The following is a 21441-nucleotide window of genomic DNA, read 5'->3' as shown; positions in this document are numbered from 1 at the left end:
CTTGCATATCACAATTATGCTGTGAAGTCATTAGCCTCTGCTGCATTTACCTATATCAACCTAGTCATGAAAATACTTCACGTGCAAACTTTGCTTACACGTGGATTGGATAAAGAATTAAACAAGAATATAATTTCTTGGCAAGTTTAATGTAAATTTAGCAAGTTCGAATGTCAAGGAATAGTAAATACACTGGTTTACATAAATTAAGGAACAAAGAGAAAAATGACGGTAACTCAAAAACTGTGTTAAATTTTTTTAATGTAATTGGGTGAAAAGCAGTATGATAAGAGATGCGCAGTTAGCATCCACGAAAATTGTAAATAAATAGCTTAATTCAGTAACTTGAGTAAATGAAGACAATGGTGAAAAACAGAGATCAAAATGAGATCGTGAAAGTGCCTCAATAAGAAATCCCCCCCCCGCAATACAGCACTCAAAAAGATGTTTCATGCTGTTCATAATAGTGTCCAGGAGTTCAGTTGGTGATAACAATCGTTGCTCCTGCAAAGCTCACCTATATGTGCTTCCTAGCGGAATCATGGATGCTACAAGTTATAGAGACGAGGTCCTGGACTCATATGTTCATCCATACGCAGGTTAGGGCGAACATTTAACCTACAAGACAATCATGCTCGTCCTCATCGAGCGAAGCTCTAGACCAATATCTTCAGAGAGAGAGAGAGAAGCTGTCGTATGTATGGACTGACCAGCCAGGTCTTCTTACCTTAATTCTGTTGAGTATGTCTGCGATGTGTTCTAGGTAGACATGTTGCTGTTCTCAATCTTCCCTCCACAAAACCTCAAGAGACTTAGAACAGCTTTGCATAAGGAGAAGAGAGGTTTTCATAAGGAAACCGATGTAGATCTGGTGATAACGATCGAGAATCTCACCGTGAAACAAGTAATTCTTGCCTCCAGTTGGTGAAAGTGACAACGAGACTTTGTTTTGGCAATCCATGTAAAAAGGGTATTTGTGCCACTGCAAAGCTGGTGATGATGATACACTGCGAAGGTAGCTTTCAGCTGTAGTATAAGAAGTTGCACGGTGGAGGAATTAGGAGTGCATGAGAAGTGGTAACGGAGTGTTTAAAGGAAGCTGTAACTGACTGACTGCGTTCCGCACGTCAGAAGAATGAGTCGGAGAGATGTGAAATGGGTGAGAAGCGTTAAAGCTCGAGTTAGATAAAAAGAAAATGTTATAGAATATACGTGCATCGTATGAAAAGTGATGGTCAATAATATGACCAGTACAAATAACAGAATCAGGCAAGCGACACATGTGGCGAAGAAAGTGATTTCCTTCTACCTGTTCATCTAGCTTCTTTTCATACTCAGATTTCACTTTCCTGTAGAATTCTTTCGCTGCATGGCGAGTAAAAGGAAGAATGATCAGGTTAATCTTAGCAAAGACAGATGGCAGGAAAGTGTCGGATGCTCTAGAAACAGCTGAGAGTTATTAAGTGATCATTTTGGTAAGGTTTATAATCTTGACAGACACATTAGTTCTGTGGAAGCTGAGATGGATTCGGATGAAGGGTTAGAGGTGTTAAAATATTACGGAAGCTTAATGTTACTACTACAGTGTGTATGGAATATCAGACGTGTTGAAAGGATTATACTAGGGAACTAGCTACGCCCCTAACCTAGTTGTTTAACTTGAGTCTCAAGACGAACGCGATTCCTGACCAGCAGAAGGAAAGAAGACAAAATAATTCAACAATACAAGAGGGCAGCTAGAACTCGTGCAGATAATTATAGACCAATCTGTATGTGTGCAGTCGTTATTAAAGTATTAGAGAAGCTAATGACGAATGACATTGAGAGAGAGGTAGATAAGACGTTGATCTCTTCTAGACGACATTTTGATTTGTGAAAAGTAGGTCTTATTTTATCAATCTACTCACGTTTAACAATAGATTCACAGCGGGTTGAATAAGGGGAAGGGATACACAAAAAATCTATACCAATTTACTCACACGTTTGCCAAAGCAGTTGACAGAATTCCTTACAAGAGAGTGTGCAAAATAGGATTGTGGCACGGATTGAAGCTTAATTATCAGACAGTGATGCATGGTGATATTGAAAGCTATGAGAATGAGGGCGACAAGTAGGCACTACATGGTTCTGTGCTTGGACCACTCCTGTTTAACTTGTATACTAATGACATTGTCGATGGTCTGGAGCGATACTTTCAATTACATGTTGACGATGCTTAGTTGGGTCTGGTGATCAGACATTTCTGATACAGAGTTCTTGCAGGCTGATTCTATGGGGAATGTTAATGCAAGGTATGCATTTTCGGCTGAAAATATTGCAGACTTCGTTTTATATTAATAGGAATTTGCTGCAGGTAGTTGATAAAGCTAGAGACTTAGGGATAATAGAGGAGAGTGGGTTAATTTAGAGGCCACATTGCCTCTATCTCTGTTTTAACTGTTACACTGGAAAAAAAGTTTTTTTCCCCCTCCGATTTATAAAGCATTGCAGATTAGATCATGAAGTAAGATGAATTAAATTCATTTTCTTGACCGTTACTGATCGTCAACACACCCCTAATAATAGTATTCCATGGTAAATACAGACCCTGCCAAGTATCATTGACTTTCCTAATTGTAATTTTAGAATAAGGATAATACTAACCTTATGTCAGTGTGCATGTGTGTGTTTTGAGAGGGGGTGTGTCAGTTTCATGTATTCTCCTGGCCTCTTTGCCTTAATTGCAGAATGAAAACTTGAGTTTCCGCTGAGAGAAAACCCTGCCACCACTCTGAGACCAGTTAACTCACCCTCAGTTCAAAACTCGCGATAAAGGTTCGTCGAATTCCTAGATGGAAAGATGGAATTCGAATTCACATCTTTCAACGAAAGGATTTTATCGAAACTGACTGCGCTTCAACATATCACTATTCCTATGCGATATTATAACGTATGTATGCTTGTTAATTACAGGTACACCACCATTGTTTTGACAGTGGATGGTCGTGCACCTCCTTTAGTCCGGAAGAAATTACGAGAGCGAACTTGAAAATCTTATGACCACAGCCTAGTTTACTGAGCCGCCACAAATGCACAGAAGAATTTAAGCAGATACTCGCGCTTAGTAGTACTGTACTGAAGGTTAGCTTCAATTGTTTAAGAAGCATATCGGTATTTCTCTCCATAAAGTTCTGGTGAAAAACGGTCTACAAACCACGAAGAAGCTTCGAATGTGTGGACGAATTAGGCAAATTTACGGCTGACGTCCTCAGTCCCGATTAGGTGTGTAATATAATGCTGATGAAACTATTACATTGGAGATGCACACCGCGAAGGGACAGCAGAGTATGAAAGAAGGAAGGCCAACAATATTTAGATAATCCAAGGATAGAGTTGCTGTCCTAAGCTTCCCAAACGCACCAGGCGAGCACAGATGTAAGCCGCTGGTGATATGAAAACTAAATGCTCTACAGTCCTAAATGCTGAAAGGCATTCAAATTTACTTGAGATACCGTGCAAAAAAAAAAAAAAAAAAAAATGGCTGTACCACAGATTATGTTAGGGTGGTTCGGAAAACGTAGGGCCAGCACAGTGCACATCTGCGAGCTTACCAGAGGATCGCAAAATTCTTCTGATTCTTGACAACTGTTCTGTGTTTTATTACACAGGAGTTCCGCTCACCTTAGAGCGGAACTTCTGTGTAATAAAAACGTTTGTACGATGTATTTACCACCAAACTGTACATTCCTTGCCAGCCTCAAGACTAAGGAATATTATGATCTGTGGAGGACAAGAGTCGCTCACTTTTCGTGAAACGCTTGTTAGATGTAAATGCTGGTAAGCCTGTAGAGACATATATCAAGGAATTTAGCATGAAACGTGTGCTTTGCTTTCTTGTTAGTGGCTATGGGATGGAAGAGAGTAAAAAATAAATGCTGGCATAAGTTGTGGTACATTAACGTTTGATAATTTCGGATGAAAAGGTTAGCAATAATTTTGAATGTTTGATGTGATAAAGGAAAGGAGAAAGAAGATTTCCTTTAGTATGCAAAAGTGTTTCTGGACGTGTTCTAAAGGTATCGCAATTGGATGAACTTGCTACACCGTCAATGTCCATTTGGATGAACATTGACGAAGAAACACCTGTTGTCTGTCACTGTACTGACTCTGAAATTATAGACATTATTCTAAATACGAACGATATTATATTGATGAAAACAATTATACCGATTCCGGTGAAAAGGTGCATAGCTTTGATTGTCCTGAAAAATTTTAGTCTACATCAGCTGCTTTAGAATCATTGGAGAGAAAATCTTAACATTAAAAATCTTCTCCATAAATGACAAAGCAGATAATGTATTGAAATGCATACAAGAAATACAGTAAATGACAAAGCAGATATATCATGTCCGTCATCAGTATCTTGCCATTTTATCTGTTTTTGTTGTAGTAAATGTCCAAATTCTCTTGAGGAAACCTTGTACCACTTCCATCGAATGACACTGGCGTCTTTGCATGTTTGACGTTATTTGAACATGTCTCTGAATGCCTCCAAAACGAGTTAAGAAGATAATCAGAGTGCATTCAGGTGTGTTCTGATTGTGCCGTGGAGGAATCTAGTACTGTACATATATCCTCTGTCCAAAAAGAAACCGAACTTTTCGAAAATAGAAGAAACTAGTGGCGCCACTTTTGTATCTTTTTGTTGTCGAAAGCGGCAACCTTCATTAGTGTTTGGTAAACTGTTTATGACATTTGTTTCATTAGACGCCGAGTTATAGTGACACGAACGGTCGGTCGTCACGATATTCACGCTGTACGCGACCAACTCTCGCTATCAATCGCTTCAAAACTTCGACATAAAACTCACCATTGACCGTTTGCCAGGCGGAACGAATTCTTTGTGGATAATGCCCATGGAATCGTAGAAACAAATCAGCATTGTCTTTACTTTTGACTTTTCCAAGCGACTTTTTTTCGGATACCCCGCTTCTGGTGGTCTCCACTCAGCACTCTGGCGCTTTGTTTCGGGCTCATACTCAAAACACCGCGTTTCGTCATCAGTAAACGATCGTTTCAAGGAAGTCTGAGTCCTTAATGAGGTCCTTGCAGTGTTCAATTCGATACATTTTTTGGTCGTAGGTCAACTTGTGGGAAACAAATCGCGAATTCAATTTACGAAGGCCCAAACTCTCGGTCAAAATGTTGTGCACAGTTGATTTTGGAATCCCCAATTCATCTTCATTCAATCTCACAGACAATTTTGAGTTTTCTTTGATGAAATCACGCACTTTTTGGATGTTAACTTCGCTCAGTCCAGTTTTTGGATGGCCCAGCTTTTTTGTCGTCAAGCGTCTCACGACCACCTTGAAATCGCTTAAACCACTCGTAAACTTCAGTAGGATAAGCATTCATCACCATATGCTTTTTGAAGCATCTGATGCGTTTCGGTAAAACTTTTACCAAGTTTAACACAAAAGTCAATCGCAACTTTCTGTTTGAAACTCTTCCGACCGTTCGTCAAAACACACTGTCACTCTTGGCACTATAACTCGGCTTCTAATGAAACAAATGTCATAATCAATTGACACAACACTAATGAAGGTTACCTCTTTCGACAAAAAAAAAAAGATACAACAGGTGACACCACTAATTTCTTCTATTTTCGAAAAGTTCGTTTTTTTTTTTGGACAGAGGGTGTACATGTGGGAGTGTACTGCCCGTACAACGAAAGCTAACAGTGACCAACACTATGAACAGCAGTTGTGAGTCTCAAAAGGCTCACAACTGCTGTTGTGAGTCTCAAAAGGCTCACAACAGCAGTTGTGAGCCTTTTGAGACTGGATTGGTGAACTGGCGAAACAATTTGATTTAACCTCTGCTGACTGCAACACCCATGACTTTGTGAGTTGTAGATGCCTCTCATTGTACATTTTTTTTATTGATTTCAAAGATTTTTTAAGTGAATTTTGTGAATTCCATTCAATATTTATTTACGATTACCTCTTTCTTCCGTCTGTGGCTCGAGTACAACTTTTAGTGATTATCATTGTAATGCAGTACTTCAGAATTTTAATTCGAAATTAAAACAACTTTTTAAAATGAGTATTCACTGAATGTATAATATAATCCATTATATTGCAGCTCCTATAATGATTACTATTAAGTGGTTAAAAACGTATTTTTTCCTTATTTTTCATCTCAGGTGTTCGTGATTGAAACCGTGCATACCATCGGATTGATTTTCCTGCTGTTTTATGTCCTTCCCGAGTTAGACGTGGTGAAAGCAACACTGCTGACAAGCTGCATGTATCTTCTTCCAGGAGTAATCTCCTTTTTCTCACGTGATACAAAGCAACCGAAGGTAGCAGTGAAAGCAGTTTTTGATGTTCTGTCCATTGCGGCACAATGCTTTGGGCTTTCTTTATTTGTGGACAAATCGCATTGGTACATACCCATAGTTATGATTCTGATATCCGTTAAGTGGTGGGAGAATTTCATTGATGAGCATTCACTGCTTCCTTGTATAAGAAAATTGCACAAATTAAAAAAAGACTTGGAGAATAGCCGTCACTTTTCTTACGTCTTCATACCTCTCTGGAAGGCTCTTTTAATACCTGCTACAGTTGCTGTTGCTGTACTGATCTCTGATCAAGGTCACTTGATTGAAATACTTTTTAGGAATATTTCAGAAAGTTTTGAATCACGCCAGATCAACGTCTCCTGGACTTGTTCCCCCGAGCAATCATTCACTTCACCAAGACTGCCAAATATAGTTTTGCCAATCGTTTCGAATGGAATGATCCCGTTGTATGCCTTCCTCGTTCAGGCCACGGCTGCTTACATCGGCTTTGTATTAGCCCGATTTGCATGCAAGATTTGCATCCAAAGCTTCAGTTTTGCTTTTCCAGTCACAATCACCGTTCCTGTTTCGGTGACATTCCTCGTCATGGCATGCCATGCTAAACTAAAAGACACTTGTTTCGCAATCGATATTTCGCGTTACCTATTTTGGACATGTCCACAGAAGGACATAAACAGAAATTCCATTCTCGATATGTATGTGTTGGCAATGATGTGCTGTCTTTTATCGCAAGCATGGATCACTGTTCATCTTTGGATACCCAAGTGCGAGCGACTTGCATCTACTGACAAGTATGTATTCTTTTGATCGCATTTCTTTAAATGTGCTTTCGAGTACATTAGTAATTTATTATTACTAAGGTATATTAGTAACTGTAAAGCTCACAGTTGTAACTGTGACCAACTTACTAACGTAGTTTTTTTTTTTTAAAAAAAGTAGCGTTCTTAATTAAATGAGGACAGTTATACTGTTGAAATGAAGAAAACAACATTCCGAACCGACAGTGAGATATGGAAATTTAAGCAGTGTTACTTAAGTTACATTGGCCAAGATTAAATTACTACTGAAATGGTATAAAGGTTGCAAACAGATAAATATCTGAAATGACCTAAATTTCAGTATTGAAGTGTGAACAATGCACTTCACTTTATCACTTTTAAGAATTAGAATTATCAGACTTTAATTTTGATCATAGGGGACTTAAGGAAGTTCTTCATTAAAATGGTGAACATATTCAGGACAACACGATAGAGAAAGTTCTATAAATGCTTATCTCATATATAACATGCAATAGTTATCTTAAATCATTCACTGTGGGTGCACTCCTTGGGATTCCCAAAAATGAATGTGTGCTCAGGCAACATTCATTTTTATTCACTCACCATGAGAAAAATCTGCTTCTCATTCCCTTGCAAACCGCAATCTTACTCTTTTTCCACAGGCGATCCCGCTTGCTTTCTTCTCCTCCTATCCTCTATATTTTCCGAAAAATTCTTTCTGCAACTTGTATATCTGTACAATATCTACTCCACTTTTTCTGTGTATTCCTTCATAGTTGCAGTTAAAGGTTCCTTAATCTATCTTCATATTCACCATTCCATAAACCTGATACATCTTGATGTATCAGGTTTATCAAAATGGCTAACTTTCTACATCAGCCTGCCCAGCTGTGCTGGGGCATCATCAAAGGAATAGCAATTTCTTTATTATTACTTGGCAGTGTTATTCTAAACATAAGTTACCCTTCCTGCCTTTGCTATACCTGTCTGATCTCTAGCCTCTTAAAGCGATGGTATACAAATCTTCCAGGTAGCATTAAAAGCACTATAATGACGAGATTGTTCACAACAACAACATTACCTCTTAAACACAGGAAATAATCCACTATATTCCTATTCCTTCTTTGTTATCAACTTAACAAGTCACCATGAAGGATTCCTGGATCCAACTCACATATAATATGACAATAACAAAAACAAAAATCAGCTAACGCCTTTTTAATCCCGTACAGGGAGTAGGCTATGCCGTTTACGCCATCTAACTTTTGGAGTGGGAAGTTCAATCCAGGGATTGAACTGAGTGGGAAGTTGAACTGGCAGCCAATCTGAGATAGGTGGCCCAAGGCTATCATTAATTAAGTGGCACACAGTGAAGGGAGATGGCTCAACAAGTGCCGCCATCTCGTGATCCCTAAACGTATCACAATATTAATGTCTGACATGATGTAGATTCTAAGGCCGATTTTCTTGAGCTTACCGGACGAAAAACCCGAGTTTCCGGGAGAAAAAACCCGCTTGCCCGTGCCAGAGATCGACTAACTCGGGAACTGGTCGAAAAAAGGTTTAGAAAATTTTCTACTCGAGGACTAGATTCGAAACAAAGTCTTCCTTCGTGCGTTCAAGCCATGGTGGGCAAACGCCACATCCACTGAGCTACATAGGCTCGATAACATGACAATGTTATCGCGCCTGTAACATGAAAAACGAATACAAAATCGGCATAGGACATAATCCAGAAAATGAAGGGTAAATATACCCCCCCAACACACACTGGCTTTCAATCCTAGAACACAATGGATGTACAATTGCAGATACTCTTGAAGAGCTTTGTCAGAATGTCGGAAACATTTTCCCTCCTCTTCCTAATTCACAGATCTAAAAGAAACTGAAGGAAATATCAAATTAAATTATTGTATGTTGAAACGATCTAACACTCCAACAGTTGCAGAAGGTCCAAGTCACACAATACAACTCATTATTCCGTGACTGAAATGCATTCATGCTTGTGCACTTACCACCCCCCCCCCCCTGCAAAAAACTTACTCCCACCGTCACACCGTTACCTATACAGTTTTCTTCTTGTTCTTCCTCTGTCTCCATCCATTCTATGAAAAATTCATCCACATTAATGTGATGAAAACCTCTTAGCAAGCTAAGAGTCATGTCATGTCCTCCTATCCACTAGACTCAGCAATTTGCATTCCTTAACGCTGGATAAAATCATAGTGAATCGTTCCTGGACTATTCGTAACATTACTTAATCCTTTAAAAACCAGATGACGCCGCTAATCTCTATGCAGTCAATAGTATGGTCCCACCAGTGACCAGATCAAGATAAGATAAGGACTCGTGACTTGATTAGTTGTTCATTTGATGATGTCATTGTGGGCATGACGTCATGAGATTGGAATGTTTGGAATTTCCCAGTGGGCATATATGTCAGTGACATCAGTTCTTGTGTTTTCGTTCGCGTATGGAATTATGGGTGATAGTTGAGATAAGGATTCGTATTGTGATTGGTGGGGCACTAGTGACCAGATGAAGATCAAGATAAGATAAGGAATCGTGTCGTGGGTGTGTGTTGTTTTCAGATGTAGATAAGTGATGTAATTTGTTAGTTGTAAATAAGAGACATTGTTGTTTTGAATGGAAAGGGATATATATTAGTGTATAAGGAATCGTGTCGTGATTGGTGGGACACTTCTGACCAGATCAAGATAAGATAAGGACATGAATGTTTGTTGTTTTCAGATGAAGATAAGTGATGTCATTTGTTAGTTGTAAATAAGTGACGTTATTGTTTTGAATGGAAAAGGGAGATACATTAGTGGATAAGGAATCGTGTCGTGATTGGTTTGACACTTCTGACAAGTTCAAGATAAGATAAGGAATCGTGACGTGATTGTTTGTTGTTATAGAGTTTGGAATGTCTGGAATTTCGCTGGGGCGCTCGTCTGTCAGGGACATCACGTGTTGTGTTGTGTTAGGTTCGCTTAAAGAATTGTGGGTGTATTTTTAAAAATAAGATTCGCGATGTTGTGTTTGGAAATTTCTGGGGAACACATGTCTCTCTGTGATATCACATGGTGTTTTGGTTTGGCTATGGAATTGTGGGCGACGTTTTTGGGATAAGATATCTTGAAATTTTCCCAGGGTGACACACGTCCGTCATTGTCGTCATGTTTTGTCTTTGGTTGTCTATTGATGGGTGTACTAATTTTCCAATACATTTTGTTTATTTCCTGTTAAAGGATGGGAATTCTTAGAGTAGAGTAGAGTCGAGTCGTGATGGCGGCCGTGTTTAGGATTTTTCTGAATAATTTACCTATATACTAATATCACTCAAATATACAGTTGTTTTTTTTAATATATTTTGGGGTATTTCTTTCCTGTTAAACGGTGGGAATTTTTAGAGCATAGTAAAGTCTAGTGGTGGCTGTGATTAGGCTTTTCTGAATAATTCAATTATATTCTGGTGTCCCTCAAACACTTTTTTTTTGCTCTGATGTTATCACTATCAGTTGTAGGTGACATCACTAAAAGATTATTGGCAAATGACAACCTCTTTTCGAATTAACGTTATCTTGTTTACTAATGTTTGAGTAATGGTGTTTTTTAGTTTACATGAAGAGAAAAAAACCAAATGGTATTTTAAAAAATAAATTTAAAATAAACGGGGACTTAAACACTTACAATAACTTTTTTGCATGTAGTCTAGAAATTCTAATAATAATTTAAATTTATTTACAGTTTTCCAGAATGATTCTTCTTAATGCAAATAGATATTCCAAAATAGTTGAATTTTTATCCACAGCTGAACACACACACAAAAAAAACACAAGGTTGAAAGAACAAAATTTCTATAATAACCTGAAAAACTAATTGACTTTTGTTCCTTAGATTTTCTGCCCGTTTGGTACAACGTTAATTCCTTTGCATTGGGTAATTCTGTGTTTTGCTGGCTAATATATCCGGCAGCGATCGTTAATTGTTTTGTCTACGTGTGAACTTTTCTGACTGTGAGGGATTGGAATTCACCTGGTCTTATTTGAGGGTTTGATAGTACATTCCAAACGTCATCTTTTTCATGACTCATATTCTCCCTTTGATGTGCATAGTATTGTCAGTTTCTGTAGTTCACTACTTAATTTAGGTTACTATCTGATTGGTTTTCTGTTTAATTCCTTCCCACAGTTGCTCATGCTATGTTTTCCCAAGCTTGGTGGGAATGTCTATGTGCTTTTTTGTTTACGGTAAGTGTCATTTCCTGTTTCGAATTCCTAGTGCTGTTAGAGTATGGAATTCTGATAAGTGAAATGATTTTTTTTTTCAAATTGAATGGTTATTTTCTGTAGTTTACTTTTAAAATTCAGTTTAACTACATATTCTAACAGAAGAACTGAGCAATATTGATAAATCAATGAAATGTACGTGAATTTATTTTCCAACACTAGATTTCTCATTAAGTCTTATCTTAAAGATGTGTCTCTTATCCGGTCGCAAAAAAATTGTATGTAGGTGAGAAAACGTGTGTTTAGGTTGGAACTCTTGGTTCCTGTGGGAAATTATTGCTGTAGTAAATTAATGCTTCTATTTATTATTTTTTTAAACCAATCACTATTAATTTTACCTACGATTTCTTGTGCTCTTATCCTATTTCTGTAACTGGAATTTATTTTTTCTTTAGTATTCGTAATTTTAAGTAACAGATATGAGACAAACAAGGTTTTGAACTTTTGAACAAGAATATGAAAAAGGAAATAACACTTACCCTAAACAAAAAGGCACATAGACTTTCCCACCAAGCTTGGGAAAACAGCATGAGCAACTGTAGGAAGGAATTAAACAGAGAACCAATCAGATAGTAATCTAAATTAAGTAGTGAACTATAGAAACTGATAATACTGCACACAACATCCAAGGGAGAATATGAGTCGTGAAAAAGATGACGTTTGGAATGTATTATCAAGCCCTCAAATAAGACCAGGAGAATTCCAAACCCTCCCAGTCAGCAAAGTTCACACGTAGACACAACAATTAACGATTGCTGCCGGATGTATTAGTCAGCAAAACACAGAATGACCCAATGTGAAGGAATTAACATTGTACCAAATTGAAAGAAAATCTAAGGAACAAAAGTAAAATAGTTTTTCAGGTTATTACAGAAATTTCGTTCTTTCAACCTTGTGTTTTTTTTTTTGTGTGTGTGTTCAGCTGTGGATAAAAATTCAACTATTTTGGAATATCTATTTGCAAAAAAAAAAAAAATCAGCTAACGCCTTTTTATTCCCGTATACGGGAGTAGGCGAGGCCATTTAGCCCTATCTAACTTTTAGAGACTGAGTGGGCAGTTCAATCTCCACTGGTACCAATCAGAGATAGTTTGCCCAAGGCTATCACTAATTAAGCGGTACACAGCGAAGAGAGATGGCTCAAATGTGCCGCCATCTCGTGGTCCCTAACACAATATATTTAATGTCTGAAATAATGTGGGTTCTATGCTCGATTTTCTTGAGTTTACGGGACGAAAATCCCGAGTTTCGGGGGGCAAAAACCCGCTTGCCCATGTCAGAGATCGATTAATTCCTGAACCGGTCGAAAAAAGGCTTAGAAATATTTCCTCTAGTCGCCGACTAGACTCGAAACCAAGTCTTCCTTCGTGTGGCCAAGCGCTGTGGTGTGCAAACGCCACATCCACTGAGCTACACAGGCTTCATATTTTAAAATAAATTTAAATTATCATTAGAATTTCTGGACTACATAGAAAAAAGTTATTGTAAGGATTAAGTCTCCGTTTATTTTAAATTTATTTTTTAAAATACCGTTTGGTTTTTTCTCTTCATGTAAACTAAAAAACACCATTACTCAAACATTAGTAAACAAGATAACGTTAATTCGAAAAGAGGTTGTCATTTGCCAATAATCTTTTAGTGATGTCACCTACAACTGATAGTGATAACATCAGAGCAAAAAAAAAGTATGTTTGAGGGACACCAGCATATAATTGAATTATTCAGAAAAGCCTAATCACAGCCACCACTAGACTCTACTATGCTCTAAAAATTCCCACCGTTTAACAGGAAAGAAATACCCCAAAATATATTAAAAAAAACAACTGTATATTTGAGTGATATTAGTATATAGGTAAATTATTCAGAAAAATCCTAAACACGGCCGCCATCACGACTCGACTCTACTCTAAGAATTCCCATCCTTTATCAGGAAATAAACACCCCAAAATGTATTGGAAAATTAGTACACCCATCAATAGACAACCAAAGACAAAACATGACGACAATGACGGACATGTGTCACCCTGGGAAAATTTCAAGATATCTTATCCCAAAAACGTCGCCCACAATTCCATAGCCAAACCAAAACACCATGTGATATCACAGAGAGACATATGTTCCCCAGAAATTTCCAAACACAACATCGCGAATCTTATCTTTAAAAACACATCCACAATGCTATAAGCGAACCTAACACAACACAACACGTGATGTCCCTGACAGACGAGGGCCCCAGCGAAATTCCAGACATTCCAAACTCTATAACAACAAACAATCACGTCACGATTCCTTATCTTATCTTGAACTTGTCAGAAGTGTCAAACCAATCACGACACGATTCCTTATCCACTAATGTATCTCCCTTTTCCATTCAAAACAATAACGTCACTTATTTACAACTAACAAATGACATCACTTATCTTCATCTGAAAACAACAAACATTCATGTCACGATTCCTTATCTTATCTTGATATTGATCTGGTCAGAAGTGTCCCACCAATCACGACATGATTCCTTATACACTAATATACATATATCCCTTTCCATTCAAAACAACAATGTCACTTATTTACAACTAACAAATGACATCACTTATCTACATCTGAAAACAACACACACCCACGACACGATTCCTTATCTTATCTTGATCTTCATCTGGTCACTAGTGCCCCACCAATCACAATACGAATCCTTATCTCAACTATCACCCATAATTCCATACGCGAAACAAAACACAAGAACTGACTTATATGCCCACAGGGAAATTCCAAACATTCCAATCTCATGACGTCATCAAATGAACAACCAATCCCATCATGATTCCTTATCTTATCTTGATTTGGTCACTAGTGGGATCCATACTACTGCCATCTGATCCAAGTCTTATACATTGGAATCACGACATGCTTGCATTTACATGTCAGGGTTCTGCGCATCATTGCCGCTGTGCTGGTCTCGCAATTCCAGTAAAATAACCCTAGAATTTTAGGTCACTGTCATTTCCAGCTCCCTCACTTCCTTAATCTTTCCTAAGATACCCTTGCCAGTCTTAAACTCCGCACCCACCCCATCTTTGCTTCCCGAATTTTGAAACCTTACACTTTGCAACATTGAACTCAAACTCCAAAACTTGTCCAATTATCAAGTGTATTTAAATCCTCTTGAAATGATGTAATTTGCACACAAATGGGCCGAATTTGGTCGACTGCAGTTAAATGGATTCAGATTAGGTGTCTAGAGAGTGTACTGAAGCGCAACATCAGGAAAACTAAAGCAGTTAGGGTATATGCAGGTGGGTAAGCTGGCATTAGACTAATGAGTGTAAGAATGACCAAAACAATAGTATCTAGTCTCTAAGGCAACAATTTCAGATGGAGTAGCCAATTTAGTATGTAAAAGTGGTTGGGGGCCTAAGAGGATGTTATGATTTCTATATACTAATGCCGGAAGCATCAGGAATAAAAGGAAGGCCTTTTTTTGGCATTGTTTAATGTAATTTCGCCAAACATTATAGGCATTAGTGGGACTTGTTTAAGAGCAGATGATATATATATTTGTATATCTGATCCACACACGAAAGGCCACATGACCTAGAGAAAATTAATGTGCGAGCAAAAAGGAATAGAAAGGAGGAATCTTTTCACGTTTTGGTTGAACAGCTGAAGGTTGTAATCGTTGGAGAAGGCAGAGGCGGGGAGTGTTTCGAAGGAATGAAAGCAGAAGCAGTGAAGCTGGTTCGGTGAGTTTGAAGATTCTAATGATTTTTGGAAGAGAGTGGAGGAATAATAGTGCACAATTCAGCCAAACATTGTCCATGAATGTATCTGCAGAAGAAGCACAAGGAAGAAATGAAAGTCTGTGAGAGAGAGATCATTAATTAGCTGGATTGCCTTCTGAATAGAATCTGGCAATATTGCTCCCAAATATGGGAGCAATATTCCATGGTTGGGCTGATTAGGGATTTGTATATATGTGTAGATTTGAAGTAGGGTCTTGTGTGAAAAAGCACCAAGTTGTTTGGCGGATGCAGAAGCTATAGTTGAAAAGTGGTCGTGTCCGAACTCTCCTGGTGCAGATCAATCCAAAAAGAGAGATCTGGTCGTGTTTGGATATCTCAGTATTATTGAAGGTAAGGAGAGGGATGGGAGAGAGATCAGACAGGGCTGAGTTTTGGTGGCATCAAAGTTCTACCAGGTTGTCCCATTGGGATATAGCTAATGGATAAGAATTCAGGTCACTGGCCATGGTGCATCGTGAGTATTCTAATATATGAGCACTACAAGATTTTTCAAATGAAAAGGTGGAATGACGTGTACTGTCATCGACAAAGATGTTGATAGAATCGAAAGTATGTTAGAACAGGTAATTTATATACAAGAGAAAGAGTGGATGAAAGAACAGAACCCTGGAGTACTAGTACTGCATTCGTGGGGAAATCTGAGTTGAGGGAAACCATCCACCATGACATGTAGTGAGCGACCATTAAGAAAGTTAAGTAGGCTCATGTGTCAAACCACATCAAATGTCTTTGAAATGCCTCAGTTACTGAAGTAACAGAGACCGATGTGAGCATTGAGGTATATTTGCCACTTGCCATCTGCAGTTGCAGAGGCATCTTGTAGATTGCTAGTGAGTTGAATCCATACTGCTGGGCACTGATTAGTTGATTGGTCTCCAAGTGCTTCAAGAGTTGGTTGTTGATGATCTAAATTTTAGAGCGAACAAAAGTGAGAGCGTTTGGATGATAGGCCAGCAGTTGACTTTTATCACATTTCTTTGGGATGGACTGGGTGTTTGTCTGTAGATACTAGTTTAATCTCTGCACAGATTTGGAGGTACTCCTCAGTATATTGAAAAATATAAACGTGAATACAGCAGTAGGTCTTGATGGCATGTCTGCTCGTGTGCTACGAGCATGTGCAAGTGAACTGGCAGTGCATCTGATGAAGTTGTTTATTCTAAGTCACAGCTATAGCAAGGTTCCAAGGAAGGGAAAAGAGGATAAGATAGTTCCATTACATAAAGCTGACCCCAAGACAGAAGTAGCAAATTACAGACCAGTTAGTATTTCTTCTGTAATGGTTCAAGTATGGAAAAGTTTGTTAAAAGTAAAATTCAGGAATGGGTGGATAGGAATATGGTACTTTATAGAGGACAGCATGGTTTTGTTTAAGGTAGGTCCTGCCTCAGTAATTTGTTCGCATTTTATAATAAGGTGACCAAAGGATTGGGTAAAAGAAATGGCTACACCATGGTATTGCTGGACTTTGCAAAGACATGTGACGGAATACTGCATGGAAAACTATTACGTTATTTGGAGCAGATGGGAATGGGTATGAGACATCAGAGGGTGGTGTATGTTGGAGCAGAATCAAGGCAAATGAAGGTGACTAGTGGAGTGCCCCAGGTCTCTTTACTAGGACCACTGCTCTTTCATTTTTACATTAAGGATATATATCAGAAGAATTGAAAGGGAGTATTCAGTTGTTTGCCGATGATGCTAGGCAGGGCAATAGTTGATAAAGGTGATATAGATATCCTAGAAGATGATTTATATAAATTGGCAGTGCGGAAAAAGGATATTGGTTGTAAAATGTAAGGTACTGCACTTCAGAATGAAAATATTACACACTCTGTATCATATTGATGGTACTAGTGTACACGAAATTGATGAGGCTAGGGACTCGGGGTAGCGTGGATAGAGATTTGAAATTCAGAGGACATATTATTTTATGGTTAATATCTGATATTTTATAAGGCCATGATTTGGCATCATGTTGACTGCTGTGCGCAGAGTTGGTCATCTGCGTTTATTGGAGAGAATTGAGACGAATGACCAAGCTGGTGACGGGTCTGTGGAATATTCCCTCTGAGGATAGATTGAGGGTGTGAGTTGTAGAGTCTAGCTGACAGCTGGAGGAGAGGGGATGTGATTTAACGTTATAAGTTACTAAAGGGATACTATAAGATTGACACAAAAGAAATTTTTAAACACATTGGGAAGTAGAGGGAAAAGAAATCGCACTTGGAAATTCTCTAATAGTGTGGTTAGTAAGGGTGTGTGGACTAGGTTCTTTACTTGGAGAGTGGTGAACGAGTGGAATGGATTGCCAGATGTTGTGGAGCGCCCCAACAGTGAATAGCTTTAAGATGTGTGTAGTAGGATGATATGCTAATGGATGGAATGATAGAATGGTTCTCCCATTCTATCATTCCATCCAAAACATAAGTGTTTTGACTACATGGAGTGCCCAAAATTAACAATAGTAAAGGTCGAAGGCAACGACATGAGTTTCTCGAAATTTTTCCGTGCCTTGAGTCCAGAGGTTGGTGGGGAATGTAAGATCAGATGTAGATTGGGAGTAGCAGAATCCATACTACTGGTCTCTGATTAGTTGATAGGTCTCTAGGTGGTTCAATAGTTGGTTCTTGATTACTTTCTCCATAATTTTAGAAAGAATAGAAGTAACAGCAATTGGACGATATTCCAATGGCTGACTTTTATCATCTTTCTTTGGAATGGACTGGATGTGGGCCTGTTTCCTTTTTTTTATAGTACAGGCTATTTGAATAAGAGAGATTGAAGAGGCAATGCAGGTTAGGCGTTGGTTCTGGGGTACAATTTTTAACACAATAGGTGGAATACCATCCAGACCTGATGCCTTGATTGTGTTCAGGTTATTAAGAATTCTTCGATTTCTTTTTGGCAGAAGACTGGGTGTCATGGAATTACTAGGATAGAATGTAGAGAAGATAGGTTGTGAGAGGGGGTACTTCTGATGATGGCAGACGAGTTGCAGCCAAAAAAAGGATACCAGACAGGAAGGTAGACTGCACTTCTTTCGAGACATTGATTGTAGTGTGAGATTGAGGCCAGTAGGACAAAATATTGCTGCTATAGGCCAGAGGGTTCCTGGGATGATATAGAAGATATGCATCACAAAATTAGTGCAATGAGTGCAATTCGGGTAATTATTATGGGGGGTTTCAACTATTGTGAAATGGATTGGAAGGAGGAATAATCCACTGGCAGGAAGGAAATGGAATTTATCCAACTACGGAGAGATAATTATTGAGGCAGCATGTGATGGATGGACTCAGGGTATGAAAATATTAGATCTGGTCACAGGATCAGAGAACTGTCCATGGGAAGTTGTAAATCAGGTGGAGTGTGATCATGCAGTCTTGACGTGGGAGGTTGTAATACGTGGAATTTTCTGTCAAGAAGGAGTATATGTGGGAACCTAAAATGTAGGTGAATATGACAAGCTTAAGAGGAAGCTAGAAGCTGTGTCATCGCGTAAAAACTTGCAAGGGATGGATACTAATGGTGCATGGAAGATAGTCAAGGGGTATCTGTAATAAACAGTATCCGATTGTATATCCTACGGTCAGAAGGGATAAACAAGTAGAGCTTAGATGGAGTAATATCATTAAGCAGGAGCTACAGAAAAAGTGTTCTGGATAGTATATAAAGAGAACAGTGATAAGCAGACACACGATTAATACAGGGATCAGGTAAGGAAGGTAAAATCAGATTAAGAGAAGAAATTAGCCGAACAGGCCAAAGGAAATCCCCGAGTACTTTTGTTATGTGGCAAATAAGAGGAAGAATGATTATGGATGGGTAACTTTTTTCTTTCTTATTTATATAAGAGAAGTTAAACTCCTATTTATATCCTCTTACCAGCTACATCCAGTGCTCTCGTGGATCCAGCATCATATATAAAGGAGTTCTACTTGGACTGCGCCTATGTCGAATCCCAAGCTACGTCGGGATCAAGATGAATGAGGCTGTAGATACTACAACTAAGTCAGCTCGTCCCATACAAGCTATCATTATCTCTGTGTCCCTTATATTAATTATAGGCAGATCAATTAAAAATGAATATCCCAGTGGCAGATATCCTGCAATAGAAATTCTTCGCCGCCATACCAGAGCAGTAAGCCTCATATTAAACTGTAGCAGACAGGCCTTCACGAAAACAATAAAGCAAGTTGTTCTTGGTCGCCTCCTCATAGGACAATTATTTCACATTCCTTCCAGTTGCAGGGCTATATCGTGCCATAGTACGAGGACTATGGTTCTTTTTAACTGTTATTCATATTTTAGAGAACACTTCTTCTCTTTAATGAGTGCAGTCATTATTTTACCACTTTTAGCAATCTACCCGATCCTTATCAGATTAATCTAATGTACATCCTGTGTTTTTAATAGTTTTTAGAAAAAAACGAATCGTCATCATCAGTCCTTCATGAAGTCCAATGACTCATCGCAGGAGGATCCACTCTCACACATATACAAGGGTGTTCTTGAAAGTTCTCGGCCTAGACCATAGATAGCAACACTATCGGCAAGATTTTTTAATACAGCTGTCTGAAGCAAAAGTGTTGTCTCTATCCCTCGAAATGGATAAAATTGAGTATCGTGCGGTTATAAAATTCTTTGTAAAAGAAGGTTTAACGCCAAAAGAAATTCATTCGAAGTTCATAAAAGTTTATGGTCACTCTTCTCCTTCGTTTTTGACAATTATGAAATGGGCTGCTGAGTTTAAATGTGGAGCATCTGGAAGATGATCCACGTAAAGGACGTCCAAAAAAGTGTAACAACACCAGAAATCATTGATCAAGGGTACGATATGGTATTGGATGACCTGAGAGTCAAATGCGTGAAATTGCTGAGACTATAGGCATTTCAAAAGAACGTGTAGAATATATTTGCTCGAAGAATTGCAAATGAAAAAGCTTTGTGCAAGATGGGTGCCGCGCTTGTTCACAGCAGATCAAAAACACTTGCATGAAAATCTCTGAACTTGGAGCGTTTAACAAGAATAAAACTGATTTTGTGCATCGATCTATTACTATGGATAAGACTTGTATTCACCATTACACACCAGAATCCAAACAACAGTCAAAACAGTGGCCAGAAGTCGATTGTTAAGGCGAAAGAAGAGAAAGTCGGTTCAATCAGGAGGAAAGGTCATTGCATCGGTGTTTTTGGGATGCTGAAGGCATTTCGTTTATTAATTATCTTGAAAAGGGTAAAACAGTAACCGGGGGATATTATTCCGATCTTTTAACCAGACTGGACGAAAAAATTCGTGAGGGAAAACTCGGTTTGCAGAAGAAAAAAAATCATCTTTCATCAGGAGAATGCACCTGCCCACAAAGGTGTTTTGGCAATGGGAAAATTAAGGGATCTGCACTATGAATTGTTGGAACATCCACCCTATTCCCCAGATTTGGCTCGCTCTGACTTCTATCTCTTCCCAAAACTTCTCAAAACTAAAGCTCTTCCTCGCTGGTCATCATTTTTCTTCGAATCAAGAGGTGATTGCAGCTGTAGAGGGGTATTTTGCAGATCTTACTGAGAACCACAACAGGAACGGGATAATGGTGCTGGAGCATCGCTGGAATAAATGTATTAGTCTTAAGGGAGATTATATATTGAAAAATGAAAATAATTTTGAAATTATAAATTCGTTTTTTTCATTGTTAGGCCGAGAACTTTTCAGACCACCCTCGTAGTTCTTCATACCGTGCTTTTAAATACATTCACTTTCTATGCACTACCACACTCATGAGCAATGCATTCCAATCACGCACCATTTTCTATGCAAATAACCTGTCCTTAATCCCCTTACTCCCTCCTTACACAACTTTCAGAGATGACTTCTTCCTTTGTGTTTTCTCATTCTATGTAAAACCTCTTCAATATTAATATGCGAATAACCCTAGCAGTTATGTCCCATTCATATAATCAATCCCCCCTCCCTCTCCTTATCACCAGTCTGCAAATTATATTTCCTGAATGACTCTTTATACTCACCGTGCCAGAGACTGGAAACCACCTTATTCAATCATACCTGAACCCTTTCCAATATCTCCATTTTTTTGGATGCCATAAAATAATTAAGATAATTATACTTACGAATAACTGAAGTTTGTATTACTATCACTTTTGTCCTTTATGCATGCTTTATTAATTTTTTAGATATCAGCCTTTTCTTGCCTGTGTAGATCTAT

General features: G+C 38.4%; 1 protein-coding gene across 1 annotated transcript in view; it reads left to right on the top strand.

Moving 5' to 3' along the window:
- Positions 1-21441, top strand: part of LOC150099069 (chitin synthase chs-2-like) — a 92600-nt gene that overhangs the window by 41165 nt on the left and 29994 nt on the right. Inside the window, exon 5 of the mRNA XM_090405806.1 lies at positions 6185-7134. Within this exon, the coding sequence (XP_090261932.1) occupies positions 6185-7134 (950 nt within the window). The remainder of the gene's footprint in view (positions 1-6184; positions 7135-21441) is intronic.

The sequence above is a fragment of the Typopeltis vanoorti genome, chromosome 15 (assembly GCF_054136105.1).
Source record: "Typopeltis vanoorti isolate ZY-2024b chromosome 15, IOZ_Tvanoo_1.0, whole genome shotgun sequence".
In the NCBI taxonomy this organism is placed as follows: domain Eukaryota; kingdom Metazoa; phylum Arthropoda; class Arachnida; order Uropygi; family Thelyphonidae; genus Typopeltis; species Typopeltis vanoorti.
Note: the sequence above shows the minus strand (reverse complement) of the source record. Positions and strands in the feature narration are given on the sequence as shown.